This window comes from Poecilia formosa, unplaced genomic scaffold (genome assembly GCF_000485575.1).
Source record: "Poecilia formosa unplaced genomic scaffold, Poecilia_formosa-5.1.2 Scaffold442, whole genome shotgun sequence".
Lineage (NCBI taxonomy): Eukaryota > Metazoa > Chordata > Actinopteri > Cyprinodontiformes > Poeciliidae > Poecilia > Poecilia formosa.
Genome location: NW_006800381.1, coordinates 399073 through 408866, shown reverse-complemented (window position 1 = coordinate 408866; position 9794 = coordinate 399073). Strand labels below are relative to the sequence as shown.

General features: G+C 39.3%; 1 protein-coding gene across 1 annotated transcript; it reads left to right on the top strand.

Moving 5' to 3' along the window:
* Nucleotides 1–54: 54 nt before the first annotated feature.
* Nucleotides 55–8187, top strand: LOC103155707 (centrosomal protein of 152 kDa-like; the record flags this gene model as incomplete). Its single annotated transcript, XM_007577483.2, has 13 exons — nt 55–95; nt 609–733; nt 813–1007; nt 1811–2065; nt 2226–2357; nt 3233–3862; nt 4636–4711; nt 4791–4958; nt 5052–5136; nt 6275–6357; nt 6457–6613; nt 6701–6804; nt 7386–8187. Coding segments are annotated over 13 exons (2800 nt in total), but the record flags the coding sequence as incomplete, so codon positions are not given.
* Between the last annotated feature and the right edge of the window lie 1607 nt (nt 8188–9794).

Below are 9794 nucleotides of genomic sequence, written 5' to 3'. Positions count from 1 at the left end.
GGGTGGAACCACAGCAGACGACATTTTCTACATCAACCTGCCTCTGTACCACAGCGCCGGCTTCTTCATCGGGTTGACCGGAGGCATCGAGAGAGGTGAGCGAAGGGTCAGCTAACTGCTTTGTGACATATTTTAGGCATCAGCTGGACTAAACATTTAGTTTGAGAAATAGACTAAAAGGTAAATATTTAGTTTTCAAACTAAAGTTTTTAGCTCATATTTTGCTTGTCAAATATTTAACAAGTTATTTAACAACCAAGCTAAATGTTTAGCTTTCTAACTATATATTTAGGTTGCTAGTTAAACATTTGTCTAGTCACTATGTGCAAACTGGCTTGCTGATAAGCGGAAGTGGAATATCAAAATAAAAGCTGGGTTTCACAGAACTCTGACATTATTATTGCAGAAATGACATGGTGAAAATATGACTTTGAAAAATGAATATCTCCATTATTTTCACTGTTGCATGCAAAATAAATTAACCTGCTGTTAATTTTTTAAACAGAGGCCCTCGTTTGGCGCCCGTTCCAGCGTGGCGCCCCAATGCGTCACATAAAATGCATTCCCACTTTTTGCAGATGTGTCATGTGATTCGCTGTTATTTCCAGGTCTCACTCTCGTTCTGAGGAGGAAGTTTTCAGCCTCTCAGTTCTGGGACGACTGCAGGAAGTACAACGTGACGGCGATCCAGTACATTGGCGAGACGATGCGTTACCTCTGCAACATGCCAAAGGTGAGAAATCCACGTGCGGTTTTCCTTCCACATCGTTTTCTGTACATTTGCAGTTTCAATTTGTTTGTTTTTTTCGCAGAAAGAAAACGAGAAGAACCATAAAGTTCGAATCGCCATTGGGAACGGAGTCCGAAGCGACGTGTGGAGCGAGTTCCTGAATCGATTCGGCGACATTAAGGTCAGAGAGTTGTACGCTGCCACTGAGGGAAACATCGGCTTTATCAATTACACGTCCAAGATCGGAGCGGTGGGACGCATTAACTTTCTGCACCAGGTAAGAGGCGCTCCCTCTAAAGTCATTTCAAGTATAGAAAATGGATAATTGAAAAACGTGTTAAAATGAGGTGCATTTTTTTAAGTGAATTTTGAAAAGATTTGTTCTAATTTATCTTATTTTCCAATTCATAAAATTCATAATTTTATGAATTGGAATTGTGAATAATTAGGAAATTATTCATAATCTTTATATTTAATGACATTTTGTCATGTTAAAACATTTTCAAAACCATTTAGTTTTTTATTCACCTTAAAGCCATGGAGGTTTCTGGTTCAGGAAATGAGAAGATGTTAAAGGTGTAAGAAAACAGTATGAATGCAGCTTTTTCTATTTTACCTTGAAATATTTTACTAAAGAACCAAATTTTACATGTCACAGGTTTTATTCCTGCTTGATCAAACATTTGATGCTAATTTAATTTGATTTGAAGAAACTGGGATGTCCAATTGGAGCGCTACAGTCGTCAAGGTTTCCTGAATTTCACTTTAATGCTTTAATGTTCTGTGTTTTGATCCGTCATCAAACGTGAAGCTGCTCCCATCAGCATCGGCTTCACGCATTAAACAAAGATCAGAGATGATCAGAGGATATGAAGAGTTTCTGTTTCACTCTCAGACGCTGATGAGACGTTTGCTCTTTCCTCCCAGATTTTCTTTCCTTACACTTTGATCAAGTTTGANGATTAATCGTCAAAAGTAATTGATTGCAAAAATAATCGTTAGTTGCAGCCCTATTAAATATAAGAAGCTCACCTACCTATTCTGACTGAATTCAGTATGTTTCGTTCTGTTGGGGTGCAGAGAGAGAAGACATGGCTTCAGCAGCTGGAGGAGGCTAAGAAAGAGAGAAACGCTGCTGAGGTGAGCTGCCAAACAGACGAGCTCGAAGCCAGCGGTCGGGCAATTTCTGCTGAGGAGCTGGACTCCAGGCTCGCTGCCCAGAAGCAGCAGCTGCAACTGGAAGCTGACAAAGTGCAACGCAAAGCTGTGGCGGAAGCCAGGAAACTAATCCAGAGAGAGTTGGAAGAGAAACACCTGAACGACATGGCCAAGCAGGTGAGTTTTTTAAGCTAGTACACAGCGAATAAGCTTTACCTCACACAAGCTGGGATTCATTTGTAGGTTGTTATCAACATTAATCCTGTAAACTGTTAACCTTGTTTGTTATTTAAATGGTAAAGCTTAGTGGTAGACTAAGCATAGATTTGTGTTTCAGGTTGAAGGGGCTGTAACCCGAGCCTACAGCCGCTGGATCGAGGATCTGTCTTCGTTACCAGAATACCAAACTTTACTGCAAAGAGAAAAGGACAAATGGGAAGAGCTGCAGGAAGAAATAACAAAGGAAAAAGTAGGAGAAACTTGTTCATTTTAGGGCTGCAACTAATCAGTTATTATGATGATTAATCAATTAATCTGATTTTAAAAAAAATTGGCAGATTTTGGATTTGTCATCAGATCACTTGAGCTTGTTTTATACAATATTAAAAATACATTAAAATATGCAAATAAACAATTTAATTCCTTTTTTTAAATTACAAGATAAACATTTTAGTGAATGCTTGATCAGTTGTAGCAAAAACAAATACTTTGCTCAGGCTTTTCTGTTTGACATCAATACAATATCAGGTTGATCTTTTGTTAAACCTGATATTTATCAATATCAGGTTGATTAATTAACTGCTAATTAAGAATCGCTCATTCTTAATTTGTTTTAACAAAATTAAGAATGAAATTTTTTCACTGAATTTGAACTAGGGGAAGCTAAATCTTTGCTATCTTAGGAGTTCTTGGGTAGAACATATTTATAAAGTTGTTGTTTTTTTTCTATTTTTATTGCAAAATGTTTTTCTTAATTACTGCTCAGACTGAGTTTTTCTTCCGGCAAATGGCCTTTGTTTTTTGAGTCTGTACACTCCAGTTAGTTAATGATTAATCAATTACTAAATTGGTTGACAATTCTTTCAGTAATTGATTAATCCAATTAATTGTTTCAGCCTTGGTAAATATAAGTGAGTTATGCAAAGAAAACCACCTGGATGTATATGTCAGCAAATGTCCTTTTTTTGAGTTTGTATACTCCAGTTAACGATTAATCGATTGCTAAGTTAATCACGATTAATCAAATTAATCGCTTCAGCCCTAGTTATTTTTATAATTACTGTCAGTGCAGTTTATCCTCCTCTTTCCATATTTTTAATATTTAATTTTTAAATAAATTTTCAGGTATCCCAGGCCTTGCAGGAAGCAGAGGAAGAGTGGCGGAAAAACCAAGTGGAGCAGCAAAACCCGGGGGACCTTCAGGAGGAGCTGGCAGCTCTCAAGAGCCAGCTGGAGCAAGCTAGCAGAGAGCAAGCCGCCCTGCTGAAAGCGGAGCTGGCTGCAGCCCGAGCCGCATGGTTCAGAGACAAACAGCAGGAGATCTCCATCATCCAGGCCCGAAACGAGCAAACCTACCAAACCAAGCTGCAGGACCAGCGCAAAAACCTGGAGCAGGCTGTGCAGGAAGCCAGAGAAGACGCTGACCTCCAGAGGAAGGAGCTGCTGCTGCAGCTGGAGGCCAAGCTTCAGCAGACTCTGAGGACACGAGAAGAGGAGTGGAGGAGCCAGTGTGAAGAGAAGGATCTGGCTGAAAGGCGGCAGGAGAAGGAGAAGTTTGTGTCAGAGCTTCAGACAGCACTGGCCCAGGCCTCTGCACGGCTTCTCAGGCCTGCTGAGACGGAGCATCAGGAGGCTGAGGATGGCAGGAGAACCGGTGGATCCCCGTCAGAAAGTACCATCACAAACATCATTGAAACATCGTGCAGAGACATGATGAACAGAGCACTAACAGAGGCCAAGAAGGAGTGGAAGAAAGTAGGTTTTTGTTCATTTGTTACAATTTGTCTGATGTTTGTTCAGTTCCTTTGTTGTACACAAAAGCACTAGGGATGAAACGATTAATCGTGATTAATCGTTGATGACAATAATTGTCAACTAATTTAGTAATTGATTAATTAACAGAGACTAAAAACAATTCCTGAAAAAACAACCCAGAGCAGAAATTCACTCAAAACTGTACAAAACTATAAACATTCTGCATTAAGGATGAAAAACCTTTGTTTGTAAATATGTCCTCATCAAACCTCCTCAGGTGGCATAGTTTACCTTCACCTGGTTTAAATTTTTTAAAGAAAAGAAAATCCTCTTATTAAGCACTTTTTACCGTCCATTTACAAGAAGTAAAAAAAAAACAGAATAGTGTTTGTTTTTAGCTCCACAAGCAACCTTTGCTACAAATGATCACGTGCACATGAAAAGAATGCTGTTTTTCCATTTTAGGAAATAAAATGTTTATTTTTTTATTTGAAAAATTAATTTTATTTATGGGCTGTTTTTATTCTGAACTCTTACATTTCCAGACCAGGCAAACAGAACAAGTTTAAAACAACTTTGATAAAGACCAATAAAAGAGGCTTCTATCTACACTAAAAATATTTAACTTCCTTAGAAAGTCCCTGAGTCTCTGCTGCCCTTTTTTCAGATCTTATGAAAAGCCAGCTTATCTTTGATTATTGCTCCGAAGTGTCTGTAGTTGCAACAAACTGAATTTATTTACTTTTAATAATGTCTGTATTTTACTTTTACAGATGAGTGAAGAAAAGCTGAGCTGCATCCTAAAAGAGACGCACGAGAAACACACAAGACAAATCAACGAAATTCAAGGTGTGCATTGCACTTGGATGTAAAATATTGCATTATTTTACACTTTTTAATTTCTATCATCACTGCCTGTTGTCTCCAGGCTCTCTTGCTCGGAGGAAGGAGCAGCCTGGCTGCAGGAAGGGATGCACTGAGAGTTTGGGAAAGCTGCAGAAGAAGAATCAGGAGCTCCACAGGCATTTAGAGAAAGCCTGTCGTCAACTTCAGCATCGCATCCGTGAGCACAAAACAGCAGTGCAGCAGCTTCGAGGTGCATTTAAGTGATTTAAACTTCTGTCATAAAATCCTGAACCCACACTGACTCTGCACCTCTGTTGTGTATTTATTTTTCCCTAAAATGTAGATGAGCATGAAAGCAGCATTCAGAAGCTGAAAGAGGAACATCTGCAGCAGCTGGAGGAAGTGAAGAGAGCTAATGAATCTTCAGGGTTTGTTGTTCACATCCATCCATCCAGAATATTCATTATAAATTATTTTATCTAGTAAAAATTTATGTTTTCCCTGTAAATACCGAAGAATATATTAATTTGAGTTCGTTTTATCAAAACAGACTGGAAAACTCTTACTAGAAAGCCTAAGCAGTATTTGTCGAGCCTTCTTCAAGTGTTCAGATCAACTGTTAAGTGTGAATATATTTTTATTTATTTGAAGTATTTTGAGTTTTGAACTAACAGAATCACAAAGACCAGGAGTGGGATTGAAGTGTGCAGACATTTAAAGCTGAATTTTAAAGCCGTATAAACAGTGAAACATGGCCGCCTCCTAAAATAACGTCAATCAGAGCCGTAGCCAAAAGGAGCAACGTAGATCCACACAACTCAGACTTCCTTTCTGGAAGAGACGTAATAACAAACTAATAGATGTGGACAAAGATCTCTGGTCAGAACTAACGATGTGCATCGTATCATTTATCGTGAAAAATTTCTTATGTTAAGATTTCTGATTTATCGTCATGATAAATTTCGATCAATGTTTTAAAAAAATTACTAAAATGTTAATTTAACCATTTTCTCCTCTTTTTCACACCAATAAATATCAGTACATTTTAAAATATAATTAAAGTCTCTATGTGCAGTTTAATAATAAAAATCAAATATTTTGTGTCCTGAAGAAGCTTTTTTTCCAATATAGATGTTTTTCAAGAACATTTATGCTTGTGGTGCTATGCAGTTACCTTAAAAAAAAGCAATAAATAATTTTTCATCATCAGTTTTATTCTTATCACAATAACAAAATATTATGACATTTACATTGGACACCTTCAAACCTTCTTGAAACATGGCAGCATCATACTGTGGGGATGATTTTCTGTAGCGAGGACAGAGAATCTGCAGGATGATCCTAGTAGAAACATTTTTATATTTTTTATTGTTACATCCTATGTGTGTTAGTTTGTCTCAAAAAATCACTACAAAATGCAGCAAGAAATATAAAAGGCCTAAATAATAATAAAATTCAAATAGTAAAAGTAATTCCACACAACTTTAAACATCTGAAAGTCTCCAGGCTTTTTAATTGGTTCAGATCAGTATAACTGTGGGAAACTTTTTCTTTTTTTCTTCTCAGAAGTTCGGATCACCAACAAAACCTTCAGCAGGGCCTGGAAGAGATGAAGCAGCAATACCTCGTCACCGTGGAAAAGATCAGAGGTCGGTGTTGAGTTGGACGCACAGAAACTTCCCCCGAGTTCGCAGCAGCAGCAGCAGCAGCAGCAGCAACAAACAAATCCGACTGTGTGTTTCTGCCAGGGGACATGCTGCGCTACCTGCAGGAGAGTCGAGAGCGCGCGGCAGAGATGATCCGCAGCGAGGTGCAGAGAGAGAGGCAGGACACGGCCAGGAAGATGCGCCGCTATTATCTGACCTGTCTGCAGGAGTTACTGGAGGACGGGGGGAAAGCCACGGGGCAAGAGGCTTTAATTGTCCCGAACTTGTTCGCTTGCTGCAGTATTGCTCCTCCGGCTAATTGTATTGATCTTCCTGTCTTCTGCAGTGCTGAGAAGAAAATAATGAGTGCTGCAAGCAAGCTGGCAGCCATGGCTAAAGTGCTGGAGACCCCGGTAAAAAGTAACTCTGGAAAGAATTACTCTCCACCAAGTAAGTCCTAGATGAGGAAACAAAATTCACATTTTACCAGTTTTTAGATTTCTACTTGGGTCTCAACTGCTTCTGAAAACTTCCAGAGTAAAAAACAAAAACCTGAGTTTTTGGCAATAAATTTATGTTTTTTGGCCGTTTCAAAAACCTCCTGATTGTTGAGTCAGGGGACTGCGCCGTTGCCTAGCAACTCGAGCGGCACTCCACCTGTCACTTAGCAACCCCAGCGGAGCTCCAGCACATTTTGTCAGCTGGTTTTACCGCTGTATATTGGCTGCAGGAAGAGACAAGTGTTTTGTTGTTGACTTACCATCCAGAAACCTCTTGCTGCATTCTTATTGGTTGTGCGGGAGGCTCTGCTTCTGCTTTTCAAAGATGTACAGTTGTTTAATTGTGCATCTTTTTGCAGCCATTTTCACAGGCGAATGTAAACGTTGCCTTGGGGGGCGTAGCCAGAAGCAGCCTATTTGGATTTAAAGTGACAGAGGCCCTAAAAGATTTCATTCTCACAGGAGCTCAGAACTAAAATCTCATTATCTGAGAATGATTTTGTATCATCTCCCTCTGTTTTGCATCGGCAGGTTGTTCGACGGGGGAATCTTCCGGCACCATTGTTGGCGTTCCAACTAGAAGTTCAGGTTTCCGTAGCAACCTGACGACGCTAAATGAACTTCCTGATGCGAGACCAGAGCAGCAACCCCAAAGGGAAAAGGTTTCTGCTGATTCAGGCCCCAAATCAACCGCAGCATTTAGGACCAAACCTTTAACTCAAACCTTTCACTCCGAGGACGGCTCCGTGACGAAGCCACAAACCTTCGATTCAAACTCTTTCCCTCACAAACCCTCCCAATCCCACGTGGGTTTCGCCAGTTTGTCTGCGAGGGGGAAAAGCGCCGAGTGGTTTCTGCAAAGAGGCGACTCCAGCAAGGCAGAGTTGGCGCGGCAGAGCCGGCCGTTCCTCGTCCAGGAGGCTCCAGTCAGAGAGGAGAAGCAGACCGACTGGAGCCTGACCGACTCGGACAGCGGCCCAAACGCAGCCAGACCGCGGCGCGAAGCCGACCCGCTCAGACCTTTTTCTGCTAATTCAGCTTCGGATGCTGACATCAGAGCACTAGGGGTCGCCACTCCGGACGATTCGGACCTGACGGTGTACAAGGAAATCCCCAAGCAATCACTTCAGACTGAAAACAACAAGAAAGCAAAGAAGAGTCTGGCCAGAGAGCCGATCCCCGGCTCAGACGGCGACGTTTTCTCCAGGCCGCCGTTCTCTGAGCTGAGGCAGCGTCTGCAGGACAGCGGCTTCGACAGCCCCTTCTACCTGCAGAAATAACAGAGGAGGGAGAAGGTAAAGACATGTAGCCCAATAAAATGTGCCTTTGTTTCAGTGTTATGTTTACATTTAAAACAGTGGCAACATTCTTCATTACACCGCAAAAACACAAAATCCTGTCATCACCGTCTAGTTTCTACGACGAATTAGGGCTACTGGAGATGGAAAAAAAACTCAATCTCAGAAATGTTCTAGAAAGAACAAGGACATTTCTGAGCTCCAAAAGTTGAAAATTTACTGGAATTTATTTTTATTTTATTATTATTTATTTTATTTTGAAATTTTGAGATTAATCTGAGAAATTCTCTATAGTTTGAAAAGTTTTTTTTTTTTCTAGCAAATGTTCAACTTCTCAGACTTGGACATTTCCAAGATTTTTCTAGAAATATTGAGATCAATCTAAAAATCTGTTTTTTTTCTAGACTTTTAAAACTCAAATTTCTGAGATTTAGTTTAGAAAATTTCTGAGATCAATCTAAAAAAAAAATTTCGTTTTTTTTCTAGCAAATTTGAATCTCAGAAATTTCAACTGTTCTGGAAATATTGAGATTAATTTCAAAATTTCTGAGATTTTTCTGACAAACTTTTGATTTTTGAAACTCAGGAATTTCCAAGATTTTTGTAGAAACCTTCTGAGGTTAGAGGATTTCTGGTGGACATGTACTCTTCCTGTTTTTTCTGTTTGCAGTCACCCTAATATGCCGTATTCTAGTCCAAATATCTTAGGACATTTGAAATATGAAGAACCAGAAATGACCAATGTTCAGACTAATTATAAAACATTCCCTCTTTCTTTGTGGTTTTACATCAAAATGAACAAACCAGATGTTCTGGTGAAGGTTTTTATATAACTTCAACCTCAATAGCAATAAATAAGTTTGGAGAATTTGACGTGAAGCTTTTAAAACTGAAAACTCTTCTGGTTCTGTTTTCATAAAGTCAGCAGAATAATAAAGAAGGTCTATATATTAGTGAGGTTGTATCTTTACATTGGAGTCAAACCCTGAAAAATAATGATTCACAACAAAGCCAAATCTGTACAACATTCATGTTCATAATGAGTTTATTTAAAGCTTTGACCAGCGCTGTGCATAAAAAAAATAATCCTTATTTTACCCATTTCATAGATGAAATAGGCAGAAAGAGCCTCCACTGCACATTTATGACTCGGTTTACTTTATCACACGTGAGGATCTGCACTGAGCCAAAGTAAGGGAAGTTTTGTGCTGGATGAAGCAGATAAAACTTGTTAATTATTGACCGGTGGAGTTGCTGGAGGCCAGTCAGCCTCCATGTTTCATTCTGTTTCGCATGACTGTGCAAAGCTAATCTCATTTGCCACTGATTTTAGCTTTGCATTCGCTAAGCTGCTGCGATTTCTGCATTGATCCTCCGTTTTTGGTCACAATAAGAAGCATCTGCAGCAGAACTACGGTTCCACAGTGCAGTTTGTAGCAGTGAATGTTAATTTAAAATGTCACCTTTTTTTGTTTAACTTTAATGAAATAATCGCACTGTTGCTCACCAAAAACCAGTTTAAAACACAGAAGAACTCAGGACATGTATTACACTCCTTATTTTTAATGCTACAGTTGGGTCATTTCAAATAAAATCTTGTTTTTTAAATGGATAAAAGTTGAATTTTTATTTTTAAAAACAG